This window comes from Syngnathoides biaculeatus, chromosome 11 (genome assembly GCF_019802595.1).
Source record: "Syngnathoides biaculeatus isolate LvHL_M chromosome 11, ASM1980259v1, whole genome shotgun sequence".
In the NCBI taxonomy this organism is placed as follows: Eukaryota; Metazoa; Chordata; class Actinopteri; order Syngnathiformes; family Syngnathidae; genus Syngnathoides; species Syngnathoides biaculeatus.
The window spans coordinates 13,288,249-13,311,025 of NC_084650.1; the positions used below are offsets into that span (position 1 = coordinate 13,288,249).

Below are 22,777 nucleotides of genomic sequence, written 5' to 3' on the forward strand. Positions count from 1 at the left end.
CACACAACTTGGATTTGATATGATCACATTTACCAGACACAACGATTAAATTCTTTCAATCAATTTCAAACAGAGGATTGTGGTATTATCTCATCACTTGAATATTATCTAAAAAAATATATATTATCTGCTAACTCCTCAATATTCATAGAAGAATATGTTTAGACAACCCTTGTTCCCTCTTGTTCGTATTCTTGCCTGGTGCCACTAAGGTATATTACCTGAACACAACAACAAAAATTGCAGCTGATGCCATAATTATAATTAATACTTAGTTTTATTCAAGACAGCTCATTAGGGTGCACGCCATTACTACATGTTACCAATAGGCGGCGGTATAGCACTTAAACTACCGAGGAAAACAAAAAGAAGTCTCCGATGCACTTCCGGGTTAGTCTGCGTGGCTTCCGCTAGCTTTCTTGCTTCATTTTTTTCCTACTCACAAAACTAACCATGTCTCTGGAGATTGAATCGGCAGAGTGAGTAAAGAAAACAAATAAATCAACATTTGGTAATTGAAATACAGTAAAAAGAACGCAGCGTTTTCGGAAAACAAATGGTCGCGTTTCCACGTACTCAAGCGTCCTCGCATGCGAGGCTACTGCTTCTCCTAGCTAACGTTAGCGGTCCGGAGCTAAACTACATTAGCTCCGATTCTCTTCATGCGAGTTGTTTTCTCTTGCAAAACGTACTCGAATATTTCGGGCAGAGCTCTCAAACTTGTTCCATGGGGGGCATTGTAGTTATTACAGCAACCGTGAAAGCACACGCTTGTGTAGAAATACGCATAAATACAACGCAGGGGAAAACTCCCAGTTTAGAGTAGAAATGTTACTACTCAGTATATTATTATTTTTATTTCAAAATAGACGATGCAACCTGACCCGGAAAAGTGATAGAAAATAGATGGATGCATAATAAAGTATGTCATTATTTAGAGGCATCAAACAAGAATAAAATGAGCCCTAGTTTGTAAGATTGTAATAAAGTAAAAATGATCCAGTGTACCTTATGAGGTTATTATGGGTTCACTTCTTGTGTTGACCCCCCCCCCCCCATAACTTGACTTGTGTCGCTCCCCAGCGTGATCCGACTGATCATGCAGTACCTGAAGGAGAACAACCTGCACAGGTCGCTGGCCATCCTCCAGGACGAGACCACCGTGTCGCTCAACACGGTGGACAGCATCGAGAGCTTCGTGGCCGACATCAACAGCGGCCACTGGGACACTGTCCTCCAGGCCATCCAGTCCCTCAAGCTGCCCGACAAGACCCTCGTGGACCTTTACGAGCAGGTCGGCTCACTTTGTTTCTCCGCTTTCACCCGTGGCACAATATTAGGTACACATACGAAACTTTGATGAAGAACACGTTGAGTTCGCTTTGAACCCCAAATCACTGACCAACATTTCTCATGATGTGGCAGTCCATCGCATGCTCATTTTGACCATTTTCAGTCTTCTTCATAAAGGAATCAGTGCTAGTTTGTGATATGAAGTGGACAATAATCGTTGCATTTGGCCAAAAAGGTTAGCAGCGACGTTCACTTGTGCGCTGTGTTGTGTTCAGGTCGTGCTGGAGCTCATCGAGCTGAGAGAGTTGGGCGCGGCGCGTTCCCTCCTCAGGCAAACCGACCCGATGATCATGTTGAAGCAGACGCAGCCGGAGCGGTACATCCACCTGGAGAATCTGCTGGCCCGCTCCTACTTTGATCCCCGCGAGGTGAGGATGACGCCTCGTCGTCATTTTAGCAGACGTGGGGTTTTTCCGTTTATAGGTGGAATTCTGTCTATTTCAATTACATTTATAAACATGACAAATGTTCAGTTTTTCTGCAATATTCCGATCGTAACCCGCGCCAGAATCCACACTCGTTCATATTCCGGTCCGACTTTTGCAAGCGAGGTGGAACCAGAAATCGTCGGAAAGAAGGAAGTTAAGTGACTTTATTCTCAAAATTGATCAGCCCGGTCTATTGACTATTGATCAAGAGGTTTCAAGGCATTGGAAGTTCACGCAAAACGACAAAAATACGTCAAAAACGGAGAGCTGCGAAAACAAACTTTTCCGTAGTTGCTACATTAAGTTGTCAACCCAAGGCCAACAAGCAACCCCAGTTGCAGGCGGTGAGAGTTCAGAAGCAATTACTCGTAAAAATGTCTGTATGACGTTAATAATTGTTGTCAAATTCATGCGTTGCGATCATTTACTGAAACAAGAAATGAAAACGTTTTTGAATGGATACGATATACGTGCTATGAAATATATAATATATGCCACGATGCAAATCTGAATTCAAGTTAGTAGTTTACGTAGTTGGATTTGTGTTTGAATTTGTAATTTTTTTGGGGGTAGCGGTATGCACCTAAATAATGAACGATCGTATTGTCTACATTTATAGATGTACTAGATATATTTCATGTATAAAACTTTCACGTGAAAATTGGTGATCCTCCTTTGATTATGCTTGCAGCCCGGCTATTTTTCATTCTTTCTTCATAGAGTCAAATCACACGTCTTGTTTTAGTTGATTATTAAGCGGGTCCTAACGAGCTAATTTTCCAGGCGTACCCAGACGGCAGCAGCAAGGAGAAACGTCGGGCGGCCATTGCTCAGGCCTTGGCGGGGGAGGTCAGCGTGGTGCCGCCGTCCCGTCTGATGGCTCTGCTGGGCCAGGTGAACCATTGGCGCAAAATATGTTGTTGCGAGGTTTTATTTATTTAGTATTATTTTATTTAAACATTCAGTCGTGACATTTGCTTTGAAAAATACGAGTAAAGTTAAGCTCTTGATGGTCCTTGACTTGAGCACTGGATTTGTACCTCTTGAGTGTCATTTGATTTGATTTTGTTGTAGTTTTGACTGTTTTTTTTTTTGGTTTGTTTTTGCGGCCAGTCGCTCAAGTGGCAGCAGCATCAGGGTCTCCTCCCCCCCGGGATGACCATCGACTTGTTCAGGGGCAAAGCGGCCGTCAAAGATGTCGAGGAGGAGCGTTTCCCCACGCAGCTCAGCAGACACATCAAGGTAGCGTCGGCCGTGACACCCCCCCCGAGTCTGCTTTTGGTTATTTCCGAACAAGGCTGAAATGTTTAAAAATGTCTTCTTTTTTTTTTCCCCATTTACACAGTTTGGCCAGAAATCCCACGTGGAATGTTCCAGGTTCTCCCCCGACGGCCAGTATTTGGTGACCGGCTCCGTGGACGGCTTCATCGAGGTGTGGAACTTCACCACGGGCAAAATCCGAAAGGTAAAAGAAAACATCTGGTTGAGGCGTTTAAAAGGTGGACATGTTATGAGAAAAGCCGCTTGTAATCGGTCAGCATACATTGCATGAAATTGATTATGTTTAAATATGCATAAGCTGTGTGTTTATACTGAGCCACAATGTATGCATGTGAGATTGGTTTAAAAATGTTTATGCAATTGATTATGTTTAAATATGCATAAGCTGTGTGTTTATACTGAGCCACAATGTATGGATGTGAGATTGGTTTAAAAATGTTTATGCACATAGGGTGCAACATTTTGGTTGTAAAAGTGTCCCATACAAAAACGTGCCCGTGTTATTTTTGTTCACTTGGGTTCGCCATCCTATCAATTTATACAACATTTTTATTTTTTGGTGACGTTTAACGTACCCGCCTTTAAAAGGCAGGCGTTGACCTGTTGAGTGACCTGAAAGTGAACCGATGACGATCTCTAGTTTAGCTCCAGTCGCTGTTTGTGCGGAGTGACGCCGTCACTTGGAGCGATTCGACCGATTCAGAGAACACCGTCCTCTCTATCCAAAGCACCTGTCGTTATTTACAATTATTTGTTCCGTGATGCACTGAACCTGCCAACATTTTTGACATATCACTTTAAGCTTGTCTGTTCGTCCGGTTACGTTTGGTCGCGTAAATTTGAAGGGCTTCCAGCACTTTGAATTGTCAGGAAGTCCTTAAAAAAAGTTAAAACATCACCTACCGTAATTTCCGGCCTATTAGCCGCGAGTTTTTTCACACGCTTTCAACCCTGCGGTTTATGCGGTGATGCATGTAATCTGTGCATTTTTTCGTAATAGCCGCAAGGGGGCACGCGACCGGTGGAATATATGTGCCGAGGAAGTGGCTTTTACTGGTCCGGCCTTGTTAGCCCTGCGCTCGCGTGTTACTGCCGTGTCTGGGTGATTTTTACCGGCATGTTTTTTTTTTTAATCGGCCCTATTTGCGCAATGCTGGCGTTAGCGTGGCGGCGCTAGCGTTAAACTCTCTGCGTACCATCTTTCTTTGTAAATATGTCGTGTTTGAATGTGGCTTTTAATGTGGGCACTTGCGGCTTTTTCACGCCTGCAGCGTACGTACGTACGTACCAAATGGTATTTCCTTTACAAATGTACTGGGTGCGTTTTATAATTAGGTACTCTCTGTAGGCGTATTTGATGTTCTAGCTTATTTGTATGGCGCGAGGTCACGTAATAGCGAATAACGTCGTCCCTTGTCATCAAAATGAACCCGAGACTATCACTATGATTATTTGTGCAACACCACAACATTCTGTAGGCCGGGAATTACGCGACTTGAATTTTGAAATTCAGTGTCTCTGGATTATTGCCATTTTAAAATCAACATTTTGCATGGAATTTCGGTATTTGAGATGGCGTACGTTGGCCGCATTAAATGTGCTTGAGTTGAAAATCATTGCTTCTTTTGTGTTGTCGGCCGGGCGCGTCATTATTTTTGTCTCATTCAGGATCTGAAGTACCAAGCTCAGGATAACATGATGATGATGGACGACGCCGTGCTGTGCATGAGCTTCAGTCGAGACACCGAGATGTTGGCCACCGGCGCCCAAGATGGAAAGATCAAGGTGGGCGGCTTGTTTTCTTGTTTGTTTGTTTTTTCCCCAACACGAAGGCTGACTTTCCGATCCGCGTCTGACGTGTCGGCAGGTGTGGAAGATCCAGAGCGGTCAGTGTTTGAGGAGGTTTGAGCGCGCCCACAGCAAGGGGGTCACCTGCCTGAGTTTTTGCAAAGACAGCAGCCAGATCCTCAGCGCCTCCTTTGACCAGACCATCAGGTGACCAGAAAGCGATCGAAGTGCAGAGATTGGACGTTAGTACCGGGGATAAATATAGCCATGTGTGAAATGTACAGTGAGGTAATCAACGTTAAACAATTCCATAAATAACTGGTGAGCAGCTTGGTTTAAACCAGCCGACTCCAAACTTCTTTCGAAGGCCACGTGCAGAAAGATTGGAGACGAGGTTTAATGTATTGAGCACGTTAAAGCTATGCAAACCAATAATAGAGACCTTTTCATATAAACTAGCGCTATCAGCGGCGATTCGGAATGACTCTTGAGTTTGCTAGAAAATATGAGGACTGAATCTCAATATTCATGTTAAAACAGGGCGGTCCCCAACATGCGGCGTGTGGGCCATTGGCGGCCCGCAAGATGACATTTTGCGGCCCCCACCTTAATATTAAAGTCGAGCGGTAGTGCGGCGCCCTAGTTTTATATAGATGGCACTTTCACAGTGTTGTGTACGGAGCCGATCAATCACGGTGGGGTCGATGGTTATCGGGGGTGAGGCATCGACCGGGAGAGAAACAATTTTCAATGAGAAATTTACGGCAGTGTTGTCAAGGAGAGTTTTCTTTTTTTTAATAGTTTTACACACAAGTTGTAAACACCAGCGTCCTTCATCTTGTTTTGTTAAAAAAAAAGTTTGAGAGGATGGGATTGTTTTTTTTTTTTTTACTTTCTAATTTTAATTCCACATATGTCCATGCGCGTCGAGGCACAGACTCCGCCTCCAGCGTCCCCGAGTGGAATTGAGTTTCAGACCCCCTGCGTTAAAATCAAAGACTAAAACAGGACACTTTGAGAAATGAGCTGTAATCCACCCCCTCACCACCTTTCTTATCCTTTTTCTTTTTTGGCGTCAGGATCCACGGGCTGAAGTCTGGCAAGTCCCTGAAGGAATTCCGCGGCCACGCGTCGTTCGTCAACGAGGCCACGTTCACTCCCGACGGCCACCACATCGTCAGCGCCTCCTCCGACGGCACCGTCAAGGTGCGCCCGACGTGTGCGCCTTTTTTTGTTGTTGTTTTTTGTTTCGTTTTGGTAAAACAGGACTCTTTGCGTGCCTCAGGTTTGGAACGTGAAGACCACCGAGTGCAGCAGCACTTTCAAGCCGCTGGGCTCGTCGGCCGGCACCGACATCACCGTCAACAACGTCCTCCTGCTGCCCAAGAACCCGGAACACTTTGTGGTGTGCAACCGCTCCAACACCGTGGTCATCATGAACATGCAGGGACAGGTACGAGTGGGCGAAGTGCTGCCCCGAAAGGATCCACTAGATGTCACTGTTGTATTTGAATGGAAATGAATGCTTCCTGTTCAGCTTCCAAGACCGCTTGAAAGTACGGCGGTACCTCGGTTTCGGAACGTCTCTGTTTTCGTACAACTCGGTTTTAGAACGAAAAGCGGTATTCGAATGCCCCAGACCAGCTGACCCACGACGATTTCTTATTATTGTGCTTTACAAGGCTAGAGGTCGAGTCGCTCCAGATATGGCAATGCACTCCCAGGCTAGCATACTCTTCTAGGCTAAAGCATACATTTGAAGTAAAAAAATACATTATATCTCTTAAATGATTTAATGATATAAAGTATTTAAACTACTAACTAAACTAAAAATGTGAATCATTTGTGATTTGTGTGCTTTTTTTTTTAACACTTATGTCTGTGCATACCGTTTTTTTTAACTATTGTTGTTTTTGTAAAATTATATATGAAAAATCTAATAAATATATTATTTTTTTAAAAAGTATTTAAACTATACATGTATTTCTACGATTCAGTTTATTATCAGGAAAAGCTAAAAAAAAAAAATGCTTTTTTTTTTTTTTTTTTTTTTTTAAAGGCTTGGAACGCATTATTTCATTTTCCATTCATTGTAATGGGAAAACGTGCTTTGGTTGTCAAATGTTTCGGTTTCCAACCGGCCTTCTGGAAGGGATCGTGTTCGGCCCCACTGTTTTTATCCTCCCCTCGCTTGTTTGATCATTAATCAATTGCGGGAATGCTGCAACTTTGGTCTTTTTCTAGATCGTGAGGAGCTTCAGTTCGGGTAAGAGGGAAGGCGGCGACTTTGTGTGCTGCACGCTGTCGCCGCGCGGCGAGTGGATCTACTGCGTGGGCGAAGACTTTGTGCTCTACTGCTTCAGCACCGTCACGGGCAAGCTGGAGAGAACGCTGACGGTACGGGGCTGCGCGCGGGCCGGCCGTTTTAGCGGCGGGGGAGAAAAAAGGCGTTTTCCTTCTCGACGTTTACCCCCTCGCCCCCCTCCCCGCAGGTCCACGAGAAGGACGTGATCGGCATCGCCCACCACCCCCACCAGAACCTCATCGCCACCTACGCCGAGGACGGCCTCCTGAAGCTCTGGAAGCCCTGAGCTAACCCGGCCGTGGACTCGTTTGCGGGCGGCGGGACGTGAAGAGCGGCACCGCGGCGGCGGCGTTTCAGGCGCCCCGTCGGAGTTGTGCGGAAGAAGGAAGGAACGCGTCACTTGCCCAGAGAGAAACAGGATTTAGATTTTGCGTCCAACTGGGTGGATTTATTCTTTATTTTTTGTCATTTATCTGTTCTTCTTCCCAATTTTGTAAATATTTTGGAGGACGTTTTTTTTATGATGATGTATGATTTATTTTCTCTGAGTAAATGCAATTGACACATGCACGTACAACAGGTTTGAAGTGGGATTATTTGAATCCTCGTGAGAAACATCAAATCATAGAAATCTGGACAATTTTTTTGTTTTCCCTTCTTTTCTTTTTTTTTTTTTTTTTTTTGTACCTCACCTCAATGGCGATTAAAGCTGTTTGACCGCCCTACAATTGTGTTTAATTTTGAATGTTGCTGATATTAATGTTTGGGTGGGAATCATATCATCAAAAATAGTACAATTATATGTTGGATTAGACCGGACCAGACCAGACCCGGACCATCTGAATTTAATATTTGTAAGAAAAAAAAAAGGTCTCAATATTACAAGATGAGGGTTGTATACTGTAATTTTTATTTTATATTTTTTCGACTTTAGTCTGATGTGATTCAAGTCACGTTGATATTGTGACTTCATTGTTCCCAAAAATCTTTTTTTTTAATGGCAAGATTGACTTTTTCTGAATAATAATTCCACTTGAATCTCGTAATATCTTAAATCTTTGACTTGAATCTCAAAATATTTTAAATTCGAAAAAAAAAAAGCCCTGGTTCTGGTAATATTCATACTAAATATATAAATAGCCTTTACTCTTTGAAATTTGATGACTGTTTCTTCACCTGATAAGATTCAGTTTTTCAATTTCCGATTAAAAAAATGTTTTCTCTGAAATGTTGAGGTGGCTGAAGTGAGTCCAAAGTGTTTTTTGTTTTTGTGGTATTTCAGGAGAACCGGAGTTCCGCGACGTGGCCGGGAAGCACGGCAACGAGGTCCTGGGCCGCGAGCTCCTCCTCAACCCGACGCGAGTGCGAGACGGGAAACCGGCGGGTGGTCCGCCTGCTGCCCTCCACGAACACCCCGACGGGTACGAGATGGCCTTCCGAAAGGTTTGGCTCGCCTTCAGTCTCAACGAGAAGTGGGAGTGGGAGTGGGGTGGGTGGGCGCGGGGGGGGGGACATGCGTATTTTCAGAAAAAGATCTGATTTCCTGTGATTAAAAGCTTATTTCTTCTGAGGAAAAAAATGTGACACGAATAAATGTATTTCTGTGGGGAAAATTTGAAATCTCGCAACAAACATTTCAGAATCGTGTGTCCCCCCCCCCAACAAAAGTGAGGTGGATTGTTACAGGAAAAGAAGTCATCTTATACAAAGTAGTATTGTTAAACATTTTCTAAAAAAAATCATATTCTAACAAGATTAAAGTGCATATTTTTTGGGGAAAAGTCATTATTATGAGAATACTTACTCGATACTTAATACATACTTTTATGAGAGAAAAAAAGAAAAATTACAATAAGTGATTTTTTTTGGGGGGGAGGGAAAAAAAGGCAAATGAGAATAAAGTCATACTTTTCTGAGAAAAAAAATTAAGAAAAATTACAATAATTATAAATGATATTATGGGGGGGAAAAGGCAATTAAATAAAACCAAGTCAGAAATAGTAGTAATTCTAGTTTATTTCATATAAGTAGTTATAATCAAGCTCTTATTTGACAAAAATAAACAAGATTTATTTGTAAAATTTCACTAATTTTGTAGTTGTATTTTGTACAATAAAGAAGAGGAAAAAAAGCACGCCAAATGTATCTGTAAAATTGTCTTTTTAAAAAAAAAAAAAAATTTCCAATGAACTACTTCGGCAGGGCTCGGAGCTGTCGGGTTGGACTTTAGGCCGCTACGACTACGAAGGCATGGACTCGAACCGCAAATTTGCCGACCTCGACGCGGTCATGTGGAGCGGCATGGAGCTGGAGAAGGACCGCTCAAAACTGGTCGACCGCCACGTCCTGATCCCCGAGCGCGACGCCTCGGACGACGCCTTAGTACGTGGCCCTCCGCCGACGAGAGCTTCTTCCGGCGCCTGGGCGTCGCCTACGCCGGCACCAATCGGGTGACTCTATGCCGTGCCCGATACATGCCATACAGCGGTGCCTTGGTTCTCGAACACAGTCCGTTCCAGAAGCCTGGTTGAAAACCAAAACGTTCGAAACCCAAAGCACGTTTTCCCATTACAATGAATGGAAAATGAAACAATGCGTTCCAAGCCTAAAAAATATTTTTAACCATTTTTTTTTTCCCCGCTTTTCCTGATAATAAACTGCATAGTAGAAATACATGTATAGTTCTGTGGCGCGAGTACGCAGGAGTCCTGTGTGATCGGAACAAGTATTTAAAAAAAAAAAAAAAAATCAATAAGAAAAGTAAACATCATATTTTTGCCATGACAGAAACGCGATGCTTCCGGGGCCGTTGTCGCGGGCGACTGCCGGCTTGCCCAATAGAAATAAAGAGCGGGCGTGTTCCAGGCGCAGCGCAGCATCAAAGGTCCGGGACAAAACGCGCCGGGGCGGGAATCTCGGACGCCGTCGTTCAAGTGGAAGACAACGGCCGTCACATTCGATCAGGTACCGGCGACCCGCCGTCGATCCCGCCAGGCGTAGAGCTCGAGTATCACCGCGACGCGAGCGGTCCCAACGAGATAGCGGCTGCGAGGGCGAAGGTCATTTTGCGTTGTTTTCGCGTTTTGTGTCGCGCGGTGGAAATGTGCCGACTGGTACCGGTAGCGTGCGAAATAGACGGAAAGAATACGTTGAGATGTTGATGAAGGAAGAGAAGAAGAGGCGAGTGTGAAGGATCAGGAAGTGTTAATGATTAGTAAGGGGGGGAGTTCGAAAGCCGCTAAAGAGGATGACATTTTTTTTTTTTTTTAAAAAGGCAGAAATTGGTCCTGATGACACCCGCGGAGGTCAGGAAGAGTTTTTGGTGTGGAGTTTTTGTTCGACAGAATTCTTGGCGGGTGAGAAGATTTTTGCCCTGATTGAGTTCCCAGTTTGAAGAACAAAGGTCGTTTTGGAGAGCTGAGGGAGCTACAGAGCAATAAAATTTATGAGTCACACGATAAAGTTGCGGTTCCTTGACACCACAATGCTGACAAAACTGGATTTGTATGCCCTGATTGAAACGCCTCAATTTACGTCAACATCGTTCCTTAGCACCGAGATGCCACCAAATGGCGACGAAGCGCGTTATTTGGTAAAATGACACGCCTCAACTCAGTTCAAAATAGTTCCTTGACACCAAAATGACGGCACAATTCTCAGTGGTACCGCTCAACTCACTTCAACATGGCTCCTAAACACGACGGTGGCAAGGTACATTTTTGGGCGAAAAGAAACTACTCAACTCACTTCAGGGTAGTTCCCTAACACTCAGATGGTACAAGATGTTTGTAAAGGACAATTTCGGGCTAGAATGAAACCCCGCAACTCACTTGAACATGGCTCCTTAACAGTAAGTCGCCACACAACGCTGCCAAAGCACATTTTTGGGCAAAAAGAAACTACTCAACTCACTTCAGTGTAGTTCCTTAACCCTGAGATGGTATAAGATGTTCGTAAAGGACAATTTTGGGCTACATGAAACCCCTCAACTCACTTGAAAACGGTTCCTTGACACCACAATGGTGGCAAAGCACAATTTTGCCCCGATTGAAACTCCTCAACTTACGTCAACATCATTCCTTAGCACCGAGATGCCACAAGATGGCGGCAAAGCGCGATATTTGGTAAAAGGACACCCCTCAACTCAGTTCAAAATAGTTCCTTGACACCAAAATGACGGCACAATTCTCAGTGGTACCCCTCAACTCACTTCAACATACTTCGTTAAGACTGAAAAGGAGCAAAGTCAAGTTTTTATTTAATAGGAAAAAAAAAGGTAATTTTTCATTTGATGCCATCGTCAATGTTGTTTTTCCCTCTTAGATTTACACATTCATGATGTGACAAAATGCAACGCTAAAGTCTTGCTTCCGAAACGTTGGCGCGACGATCTGCGAGCATCCAAGCGCGACCCGAACAGGACGAAGCAAAGGCGAATTCGGTCAAAAACAACAAGACCGCCGTTAATCTCCAAGCAAACGCGCCTCTCAAAGCTCCTTTTGTCAAAAAATGGGGACGCAACGTTTCCCTTGCAAGCACAACAAGGCCACGCCCTCACTCGAATTTACGGACGCGCGTTAGCTTCTATTGGATGGAAGGAGATTCGTGCCAACGGGATTTGAATATCAATAGTTGCTACGATTCGCTGTCTGAAATTCACCGTCTGTGCCACCAGGCAGGGTTACTTCAGGTCAGAAGCGAACAGCCAGCCAATGGCACTTACCTGCAGGTCACCTGACGAAGAAAGCGTAACTGCGATTGGCTGAGTGTTCGCTTCTGACCTGAAGTAACCCTGCCTGGTTAACATTGAAAAGTTAACACTGAAATCCAACTATTGAAAATGTGATCACTTTATATTTCAAATTGAAATCCTGGTGGCACTGATCTACTTCCGTCCAATTGGACTCCACCTGGCGCCACCCCCCACCCCCTCCCTTTTTTTTAAAAAAATTTATTACTTACCTAACTGAGCAGGCAAAACTGTCGGGAAGTGGCGGAAAATGTGACAACAAGAATGAGGACGTATTCCCTGTCCTGTTGCACTTGCTTCTTCTTTTCCTTTCGGCTTGTCCCGTCGTGCATCTTCCTCCTCTCCAACACCCGCTGTCCTCATGTCCTCCCTCACAACATCCATCAACCTTCCCTTTGGTCTTCCTCTCCCTCTTTTGCCCGGCAGCTCCATCCTCAGCACAACCTCCACCAATATACTCACTCACCGCAAACAGGAAAGGGGCCCAGCGCGGATCCCTGATGCACTCCCACCTCCGCCTTAAATTCTTCTGACTCACCCACGGCACATCTCAGCGTCCTGTACTACTATTTAACATATTTGTCCGCCACACCGGACTTGCGCATGCAGTACCACAGTTCACCTCTTGGTACTTTGTCGTAGGCTTTCTCGAGGTCCAGAAGGACACAATGTTGCTCCTTCTGACCTTCTCTGAACTTTCGCACGAGCATCCTCAAGGCAAATAATGCATCTGTGGTACTTTTTCTAGGCATGAAACCGTATTGTCGCTCGCATATCCTTACGTCTGTCCTGATTCTAGCCTTCATTGTGTGGCTCATCATCTTTATTCCTCCGTAGTTTCAACAGTTCTGAACGTCGCCCTAGTTTTTAAAAATGGGAACTCGTACGTACACTTTTCCTCCATTCTTCTGCCATCTTCTCTCCCGCCAGTATTCTGTTGAATAAGTTGGTCAAAAACTCCACAGTCACCTCTCCAAATCGCTCCACTGTGTGTGCTACAGCATACACCCATCCGTCCGTTTCCTTTGCCGCTTATCCTCACGAGGGTCGCGGAGCGTGCCGGAGCCTATCCCGGCTGTCGACGGGCAGGAGGCGGGGTACGCCCTGAACCGGTCGCCAGCCAATCGCAGGGCACATCGAGACAAACAAGAGTCGCACTCACAATCAGACCTAGGGGCAATTTAGAGTGTCCAATGAATGTTGCATGTTTTCGGGATGCGGGAGGAAACCGGAGTGCCCGGAGGAAACCCCACGCAGGCACGGGGAGAACATGCAAACTCCACACGGGCGGGGCCGGGATCGAACCCGGGTCCTCAGAACTGTGAGGCCAACGCTTTACCAACTGAGCCACGGGCGGTGCCGCCCCTCCAGCATACAATTATGAGGAAAACAAATCATTTAAAATGGACAATAAATCCGAGCTGAGAAACATTTTTTCCAAATTCTACATTTCGAATGGCCCCCAGAGGACTTTCAAAAAGGAAAAGTAACGTCGCGCCACAGCTGACAGATGGCAGGCACACAAGGATGCAGGCTCCTGTTTGCCGTGGGAGGCGGCGCTCGGTTGCTTCCGGAAGATTCTACGAGGTCCAGAACAAACACGACAGTGTCAACCCGTATCTGGGAGGTGGACGAGATCGCCCTCGTAAAAGCGCACTTGCAAGACAACGTGCACCTTCCATTTGGACAATGGAGCGGAAACGATTGTGGATATGACTTTTCAAAAGTTACGGTAAAAAAAAATTCAAATTGAAAGATCGCGTCGAGGTGGAGGGAGAAATTGGGAGGGCGGCACGGTGGATCCGATAGTAAAGCGTTGGTTTCGCAGTCCTGAGGTCCAGGGTTCGATCCCGGACCCGCCTGTGTGGAGTTTGCATGTTCTCCCCGCGCCTCTGTGGGTTTTCTCCTGGTGGGCACTCCCAAAAACATGCCACATTCGTCCATCCGTTTTCTTTGCCGCTTATCCTCACGAGGGTCGCGGCAAGTGCCGGGGCCTTTCCCGGCTGTCGACGGGCCGGAGGCAGGCGACACCCTGAAATGGTTGATGGACAACAGCCGCACTCGCAATCACACCTTGGGGCAATTTCGAGTGTCCAATTAATGTGGCTTGGTTTTTGGGATGTGGGAGGAAATCGGGAGTGCCCGTAGAAAACCCACACAGGCACGGGGAGAACATGCAAATTCTACACAGGCGGGTCCGGGATTGAACCAGGGACCGAAGAACTGTGAGGCCAGCGCTTTACCAGCTGACCCACAATGCCGCCGCAACATGAATTGGGTGTGATTGCGAGTGCGGCTGTTTGTCTCCATGTGCCCTGCTATTGGCTGGCGACCGGTTCGGGGTGTACCCCGCCTCCTGCCCGTTGACAGCTGGGAAAGGCTCCGGCACCACCCTCGTGAGGATAAGCGGCAAAAGAAAATGGATGGACGGATGCTCACGCGGTGTTCGTTTCGTTGGGAATTCCAGCTTCCGGTTCCCACGATCGACGCGGATTTCGCTGGACTTGTCCGTAACCGGGCGCACAAAAGCGGCACCAAAACTCTCGTTAAGGTTTTAGCTGTCGGCTCCAGCACTCGCCGCGACCCTCGTGGGGATAAGCGGCAAAAGAAAATGGATAGAAATTGGGAGTCAACATGTGCGCAAAAAGGTTCATCTTTCCTAAAAAATGGAAGGAAAAGCCTACTAGAACCACCGAGGTTCATTTGGGGAAATTATTGGCTCTTATAAAATGTTGGCAAGTAAGTGTGTACACCTGTGTAATAAATATGAATGTGATTGGTTAACGCTGGAAAAAAAAAAATCGGTGCAAGGTATACAAATAAAATTGGATCAATTCCCAGGTCAGGACAACATATAAAGACTATAGAATGACATCATATAATAATTAATATCATGACCCTCAGGTGATTCCTCTTCCCATAAAAATAAACGACATTCGTCTTTGGTGCGTGGAAGCTCAAAACATTTCCCCGGAGGAGGGCAAAGATGAGCCGGCGTTAAAAGCCAAAGTCGACTCCCGCCTCCCTTCAGGCGTGGCGGACATGAGGCCCGCCGGCCGGCTCAAGGCGGTTCTGCTGGCCACCTTTGCGGCCTCCGTCCTGCTGTACCTGGTCTCCACGCGGGGGGGGAGCCTGCGAAGCCGCTCGGAGGGCGTCCGGGGTCCGGGGACCTTCGACAGGTTGGAAAAGTTGGAGGCCAACATTGAGAGAATACGTGAGTCCGTTTTTTTTTCGTTTTTAATTTGTTTTTGTCACCCCAATGAAGACGCTGGCATGTGCCACGCCCATCACGTCCCCCCCCCACCCCCACCCCCGTGCCATCTTGTGCAAAAGCGGGCCAAGCGGTTCTTGAATCCGCCCAACTAAGCATCGAAACGATCAACAGTGCTGCATTATTGCTTGCATTCATTTTCATTTTGAAGGAGTGGGGGGGGGGGTCATTCATTTATCAATTCATCATGAATTGATTCATTGAGTTGTTTTGATTTAAATGAAAATATTCCAACTGTAAATTATGTTTAAAAAAATATATAGTTAATTTGCATTCATTTAGCCATCCTGATGAAATGGATTCAGTAAAAATGTAATCATTATATTCTTCCTATTGTAAATTCAATTTAAATAATAATAACTATAATAAAATAAAATAATAAAAGTCCTTTAATCCTTAAATTGGTCCTTTAAAAACCGATTTTTTTTCAGCTGAATATCAAGGATGCGAATTGGATTGAATAGTTCTCAAACGTTTTGCAGTCAAGGCGGTGGACAAGCTGCAGCCGAAGGCGGCGGCGGCGGCGGCGGCGGCGCAGGGGAAAGCCGAGGGCGAGGCGGAAAAGAGGGAAAAGCCGGCGGTGAGGAAGGTGTTCCCCAACTCGGCCCTCTTCAAGAAGTGGGGCGAGGGGCTGAGCGAGGACGAGCAGAAGGAGGCCGAGGCCCTGTTCGCGAAGTACGGGTACAACGCCTTCCTCAGCGACAGGCTGCCGCTCAACAGGGAGATTCCGGACACCCGGCACGCCAGGTAGCCGGGGCGCAAACACCGACGCAACTGGAGAGCGGGTCGCTCCACCGGCGAGGAAATGGCCTGACCCCGTGGTTCTTGCGCTTCCTTCTCAAAAGATGCGCCGGGAAAAAGTATCCTGCCGACCTCCCGAGCATCAGCGTGGTGCTGATCTACCTGGACGAAGCGCTGTCCATCATCAAGCGGGCGATCCGCAGCATCATAGACAAGACACCCGCCGCCTTGCTAAGCGAAATCATACTGGTGGACGACCACAGCACAAACGGTACACGGTGACTCTAAGAGGGACGTCCGGGCATTTTCTTCCAGATCTCGCCTACGACTTTCGATAATCCACTGGTGTGCCGGTTTTAGAGCGCCTTGTTGTAGGCCATGAGTGTGCGCACATCAGCAAAGTCACACTTGACTTTCTCCATCTGGAACATTTCCAACGATACCGTTTCCGTTGTAACAATTGTTCACGTCCGCAGAGGACCTGAAGGAGAAGCTGGACCGCTACATCGGCGTCATCCACGAGGAGCGTCCGGGCCTGCTGAAGCGGGTCGTCCACAACCGGCAGCTGGGCCTCACCCGGGCCCGACTGTCCGGATGGAAGGTGGCCACCGGTGACGTGGTGGCCATCCTGGACGCCCACATCGAAGTCCACGTTCAATGGTTGGTGGCAAATGTTTGTGGTACTATTTACCCAAATGGAAGTAGAGAAACTTCTATCTACCGTCATTTCTCAAAAATAATGCGCACATTTTTCCCCAAGAAATATTTTCAAAAAGTTCATAGGGCGCGTTATATTTAGGTATGGGTGAAAAATTAAAAATAACAATCACATTGTATATTTGTATACAGGTGTGTAAAGTGGTAAAATATATATATATATATATATATATATGATAGTCGTATTCTTATGTTACACATTCATATTTATTACGGTAATGTGCGCACCCAACCTGAACTCCTGACCTCCTCGGGGACCTCGTATTTTATGACCGTTAGCGTAGCATGTTTGTTGCTACCGCACTAAAGATCATAAACGACTGCTCGCGAGTTTGTTCTAACTTAAACTAAGACAAAAAAAACATCAACTCCAACGGCTTTTAAATGAAATGTGTCACTGCTGGTGCCGATGACGCCGCCAACCCGGAAGTTGCGCCGCAGTCCGAAACAACGATAGCTCGCCTCAATGGCTTCAGGTGGTTATTAAAACGACGTAATATGAGCGTCATGGGCAAAATTACCCTCGTTCCCACCTACTTTGCGCTCACGTTGTTTTGATAGCCACCTGGCGCCATATTGAAAGCTACGGCGTCAGGCGGGCGAAAGGCTGCGCCGCTGCGGAACCAAAACTCTCGGGATTCAAAAAATGTCTCCCCAAAAACGCCACGGACGGCGCAGAGGGTGACATGCCCTGGGAGCAAAATATGAATTCGGGAGGCACCAGAACTGGACCAAGTCCACCAAAGGTCCCTACGATGGAGATTTTTCAGTTGCTTTTGAAGTCTTGGCCCGGGATGTGTAATGTAGAGGATAAACTGCACTATGCACAAACGTTTTATGCACAAATATTTGATGCAAAATATGCTCAAGTCAAACAGTGTTAAATATTTATTTAAGACTGTCATGTGTGTTATCAACAGTATTAATAAAATGTTACGCCATCGTGTCCTGTGGCCTGTCCCGAGATTATACTACGGCTACATCGGCATCATCAAGATTATTAATGATTGTTGTACGGACAGTTTTTCTTAAAAACAATACAAGTGCAAACCCAACAAAATATAAATACAGATAATTCCCAATATTTTGAGCATATGGGTAGCAGCAAATTGGTGGTGCGCATTGTACATTGGTAGAAGGGTTTTCTTTCTTTTTGTTGAGGTCAAATTTGGGGGCGCGCATTATATTTCAGGACGCATTATACTTGAGAAATTACGGTCATTTTTGTTGGTTCATTTTGGGGGCGCGCATTATATTTCAGGACGCATTATACTCGAGAAATTACGGTCATTTTTGTAGGTTCATTTTGGGGGCGCGCATTATACTCGAGAAATTACGGTCATTTTTGTAGGTTCATTTTGGGGGCGCGCATTATACTCGAGAAATTACGGTCATTTTTGTAGGTTCATTTTGGGGGTTGTCGTCAAGCATGACATCTCCACTCTGTCGTGAAATAGTTACGCACACATACAAAAACATTTCAGAAATTAAAAATATTTGTTCAACAGTACGCAACTTCCTAGCTGAAGCGTGTTGGCAATTAGCCATTAGCCAAAAAAATGTCCTCCGCGCACGTATTTCGCTATTTGTCTCAACACCTTCGTCACGTCCCACCACCGACGCCCGCCGGCGTGTTCAGGGCGGAGCCGCTGCTGGCCCGCATCAAGGAGGACCGGACGATCATCCTGACGCCCGTCTTCGATCGGGTCAATTACGACGACTTGACGGTGACCCGCTACGGGCCGGCGGCCGACGCCTTCGACTGGGCGCTGTGGTGCATGTACGAGTCCTTCAGGCCCGAGTGGTACCAGCTCAAGGACGAGTCGCTGCCCGCCAAGTGAGTCGCGTATTCCACGCCCGCCTGCCTCCAACACCCGCGACGATCGTTAGAATCGATTCGCAGATGAAATATATATATATAAATAAACGATACTTGGTCGATTCCCACGATTTGTTCTGATGTATCGGACGGCGATGTAGTCCAAATTATGTATATGTGTTTGAAAATACTGTATGAACAGGACACGGATTTTTAACGTCAATAATTTCCTGGCTAAATTAAGGTCAAGTGATCTGAAAATCATTTCCAGCTGTTTTCATTTTCATGCCGTTCCCGAGGAAACCGCAAGTCTAGTGTCAATTTGTCGTCGCTCACAAAAGGAGCCCGTCCATTATGGGGATATTCGTGGCGGATCGCAAGTTCTTCGGCGAGATCGGCGGCCTGGACGCGGGGATGAAGATATACGGCGGCGAGAACGTGGAGCTCGGCATCCGGGTAAGCGTCTTGAGAGCGCCCGGCGGCGGCGGGACCTTCGCTCAGCGCCGCGTTTGAGCCCCGCAGGTGTGGCTGTGCGGCGGCAGCGTGGAGGTCATCCCCTGCTCCAAGATCGCCCACATCGAGCGGGCCAGCAAGCCCTACCTGCCCGACCTCAGCGTCACCATGAAACGCAACGCGCTGCGCGTGGCCGAGGTGTGGATGGACGAGTACAAGCACAACGTCAACATCGCCTGGAACCTTCCGCTGCAGGTCGGTGCTTCTGAAAGCGGCTAACGTTTTGGACTTGAGCTGTAATGAGCGCTTGTCTGGAGCCAGTCCAGACAGAATTCAGCAAATATTGAACAATTCATCATAAACGAGGCTTCAAACGCTTTCATGCCGCGCCCGCTTCGGGTTTTACTCGCAAACTGAATTTGAAAAAGGACATCTCGAGTATTTAGAGGAGCCGCAGCTTTGCCTTTGAAAAGTCCGCTTAGCTTAACGCTAATAAACAACGGCGATCCCGGCTGACTTCGGATGAACTGTTGCCAGCCGGTTGCGAGGCGGACTTATTTCGAACTAACTCACTTTGAAACCCGAACCTCGTTTTGAAATTCTAATTCAAAACGCTAACCCAGTTTGGGATTCTGACAGCTCGTGATGGACTCTTCCCAGCCAATCAGAATCAAGTATTCACCAGGACCAAACTGGGACGGGTTCATCCGAAGTCAGCCAGGATCCCCTCCGGCGCCCCTAACCCAACCGGGACGGTTTTCAATTGGTTTGAAAGCGGGCTTCGGCTCTCCAAACTAAAAGCGCTCTGGAAAATGAACGGGTCGGGGTTAGGTTAGTTTCACCCGAGTCGTGATGAGTCGCCGCCCACAGTCACGATCACGACTCGGGGCAATTTAGAAAGTCCAATTCATGATGCGTGTTTTGGGGATGTGGGGGGACACCGGAGTGCCCACCCGGAGAAAACGGGAAGAACGCTTTGACGTGCTAACAGTTGTTTGTATCCAGTAGTTGCAGCAACACACGTAGACAGACACAGTTACAATTTTGTTCGGTTTGTTGTCTGTTTTTAAAGGGCCACTGTCATGCAACACGTGATTTTTAGTGTGTTATAAATGAAAAAAAAAACGGGAGCCGGTATGGACCCATCCATTTTTTCACCACAAAACACGATTTCGACGTGCGTGGCTTTTTGTAACTCCCGCCGTGAAAATCCTCTCGAGGGATTTGTTTTCGAGAAGAAGCAGGAAGTGACGTACGCGGCAGGAGCGCCCTCAAGCGGACTCGTTTGTTCCTATTAGTTTTACCTGCTGAATGATAGCTAATTGTTCCTTCGTGTTAGCCAAAATCCCGGCTCGTTACATTGCTGGAAATTGCGTGAACACTCGGGAGGATGGATTTACCCTTCAAAAGTTTCCAAGAGACCCGGTTCGTCGTGAAAAATGGATTGCACGGGTGCGCAGGACGAGAGCTTCGTGGGTTCCATACGACGGCGCCGCGGGAGGCCGTGATCCGCATATCATCCAAATATGGCTCGAAACATTGACAAGATCAATTTTCGAATGTTTATAGGGATGACATTTGACCTCTCAATGCCATCGAACAAACTCTGCACACCCAAAAGTATCCACCACGCCTTTGCTAACCGTGCCACGGTGTCATATTTCGCCGACATTTCAAGTCTACCGAAAGCTAGCACGGCGGCCATTTTGTGCGTCTCTCCTGCCCAGAACCACAGCGAGGACATCGGCGACGTGTCCGAACGGAAGGCGCTGCGGGAGCGGCTCGAGTGCAAGCCCTTCAGGTGGTACCTGGATAACGTCTACCCCATGCTGGACCCTCTCCTAGACCTGGTCGCCTACGGAGCGGTGAGCCCAAACGATCGCACGCATTGGCCGACTCGTCCGTTCTGTATCGACGTTTCACGTTGCAACGTAAAGCGCCGCGGTGCTTCGAGAAGGATCAGATGGCGCTCAAGTCAATCGGGACGATCCCCGCACGGCAGAAACTTTCATTGCTCATCTCTGCAGCTGATAAACCAGCTGAAACCGGATCTGTGCATCGACCAGGGTCCGGTCCCGGGCAGCACGCCCATCCTCTACTCGTGCCACTACTTTGCCCCTCAGGTCAGAGACTGATCATTTATCCAATACCGTTGGTATCCGCTTTCAGGTTCATGTACGAGCAGGCCACTTGTCCTCACAACAGTTTTTCCCGATATGCTAAAACTGTCCAGTTACTGTCCAGGAATATCAGACGGCAATAGCGGCAAACAAACATTACTTACATGCTAACTTGTCTTGACACAGCGCTGTTACTACCGCACCAACGGGCAGCTTTACGTGGGCGGCATCAAGTCCCACAAGTACAACAGCAACCGCTGCCTGGTGGATCCCGGCACCAGCGTCTACCCTGCGCTCTACGAGTGCAAGGTGGCCGAGCAGAAGAAGTTCCACATGTTGTGGGACTTTAGACAGGTACGCGGCGGCGGCGGTGGCGGCAGGCGGGGGATTAGCGAGACGCTACCAGTTTTGAACAATCCACCGACTACCTCTAGGGGACGTCCATCCAGAACCGGGAGACCAAGCGGTGTCTGGAGATCGCTCAGGGTCAAGACGGCTACTACCAGCTCATCGTGCAGCGTTGCACCGGTCAGATCTGGAACATACAGAATTACATCACAAATAGAGAGGCTCAAGGGTAACGAGGCAAACCAGTCGGGTGGGCCTGAATTGGAAGAGACCCCTTTGAAGGATTTTTGCACGACATGAATCTCAAGGATCGCTGACTGGTCCTCTCTCGAGTCAGCTACCGGTTGGTTGCCTCTTGTTGTTCTGACCGTGTGACGCGAGTTTAATAACGTAACGCTGTTGTTTGTTTGTTTGTTTGTCGCATAAGTTTGCATCGACGAGCCTCGTGAAGACGGGGTTCTTCTTGGCTTATCTAGTGAATAAAGTCCTTTATGTAACATGGGTTCCGGACTCTGTACACGCCAGAAGCATGGGGACGATAGTCGACCTTTCCGACCTGTCGATCACTCGTAGAATAATCAGCCAATCGGATTTGCAGCATTGTCTGGCCAGACGCGCCCCTGCCGCCGTGTTGTCCCACAAGCAATGCCGGTTGTCAGTAGCCCGTGCTTGGAAAAGTTCATGTTACGAAGAAAATGGTCGGGGAAGAAGCTATCCTGCTAGCTTACAAGGCTGCCCGCTTGATTCGTATTCCAAAGCCGAAAACACAGTTGAAAAAATAAAGAGTCTACGCTGGATTACGGCTCGCGGAAGAGCGCGCGTACAACTCAATGTGGGCAATATCAACAAATACTCTGACCCTGACATTGCGTCCCGCTCCGTCCAAAATCTTAATCCCGTGTACGTATCCTTGCGCGAGTGAAATAGTCGAGACCGCTCTGTAGAACTCTCTTGGACAAGTCTGACAACAACCTTTGGAATACGCCTTAGAGAATCGACTTCAAACATGTTCCGTTCGGTCGCCATTTTGGAAGCTTTTGTGGGACGTGGCAAATGGAGCTAAGGGAGGGCGGAGCTTAAGGTCGCCAGTCGGAAAGGTCCGTTAACGAGCCGCTGTTTTAAGGGCTTTGCCGCCATCTTGTAAACTGTAATTACATAACCCTTTTGGGGGTTTTGGAATTATTTGTACATTGTTACTATTCACAGAGGGGCTCTGTACTAATTCTCCACGAATGGCATGTTTTGCAGCTACTTTTGGAAGAAAACATTTTCTTTGTAAGCCCGACTGGATCACGTGTTTTTTGGAAAGGGTTGCCTGAGCTCCCTCCAAAAAAAAAAAAAAATAATAATAATAATAAATGTCTTTCAACATTTGCTTACCCACTGAATGCCTGGATCTGGAT

At 47.0% G+C, this 22,777-nt stretch overlaps 2 protein-coding genes across 2 annotated transcripts; both read left to right on the top strand.

Annotated features, from left to right (window-relative positions):
- The first annotated feature begins 364 nt into the window (after positions 1-364).
- Positions 365-7,775, top strand: smu1a (SMU1 DNA replication regulator and spliceosomal factor a). Its single transcript, XM_061835239.1, has 12 exons — positions 365-479; positions 1,084-1,294; positions 1,569-1,721; positions 2,565-2,675; positions 2,895-3,023; positions 3,127-3,246; positions 4,731-4,847; positions 4,930-5,057; positions 5,930-6,056; positions 6,136-6,303; positions 7,095-7,247; positions 7,343-7,775. The coding sequence occupies exons 1-12, from the start codon at positions 454-456 to the stop codon at positions 7,439-7,441; spliced, it is 1,542 nt and encodes a 513-aa protein (XP_061691223.1). The 5' UTR covers positions 365-453; the 3' UTR covers positions 7,442-7,775.
- Positions 7,776-7,984: 209 nt separating this feature from the next.
- On the top strand, positions 7,985-22,699 carry LOC133508806 (probable polypeptide N-acetylgalactosaminyltransferase 8). The gene is made up of 14 exons (XM_061835238.1): positions 7,985-8,598; positions 9,358-9,537; positions 10,021-10,119; positions 14,810-15,119; positions 15,659-15,923; positions 16,022-16,188; positions 16,394-16,577; positions 18,274-18,471; positions 18,795-18,909; positions 18,976-19,161; positions 20,634-20,771; positions 20,934-21,029; positions 21,213-21,380; positions 21,461-22,699. Exons 1-14 carry the CDS (start codon positions 8,584-8,586, stop codon positions 21,605-21,607), a joined length of 2,268 nt encoding a protein of 755 aa, XP_061691222.1. The 5' UTR covers positions 7,985-8,583; the 3' UTR covers positions 21,608-22,699.
- The last annotated feature ends 78 nt before the right edge of the window (positions 22,700-22,777 follow it).

What these genes read in the sequence shown, in the direction of transcription:
- LOC133508806 (XM_061835238.1), top strand. An exon ending in GGACGACCACAGCACAAACG is followed by an intron (nt 16,189 to 16,393) that starts GTACACGGTGAC and finishes TCACGTCCGCAG; the next exon opens with AGGACCTGAAGGAGAAGCTG. An exon ending in ATCGAAGTCCACGTTCAATG is followed by an intron (nt 16,578 to 18,273) that starts GTTGGTGGCAAA and finishes CGGCGTGTTCAG; the next exon opens with GGCGGAGCCGCTGCTGGCCC.
- smu1a (XM_061835239.1), top strand. Translation starts at nt 454, where the DNA reads ATGTCTCTGGAGATTGAATCGGCAGA. An exon ending in TCGTGGACCTTTACGAGCAG is followed by an intron (nt 1,295 to 1,568) that starts GTCGGCTCACTT and finishes TGTTGTGTTCAG; the next exon opens with GTCGTGCTGGAGCTCATCGA. An exon ending in CCTACTTTGATCCCCGCGAG is followed by an intron (nt 1,722 to 2,564) that starts GTGAGGATGACG and finishes CTAATTTTCCAG; the next exon opens with GCGTACCCAGACGGCAGCAG.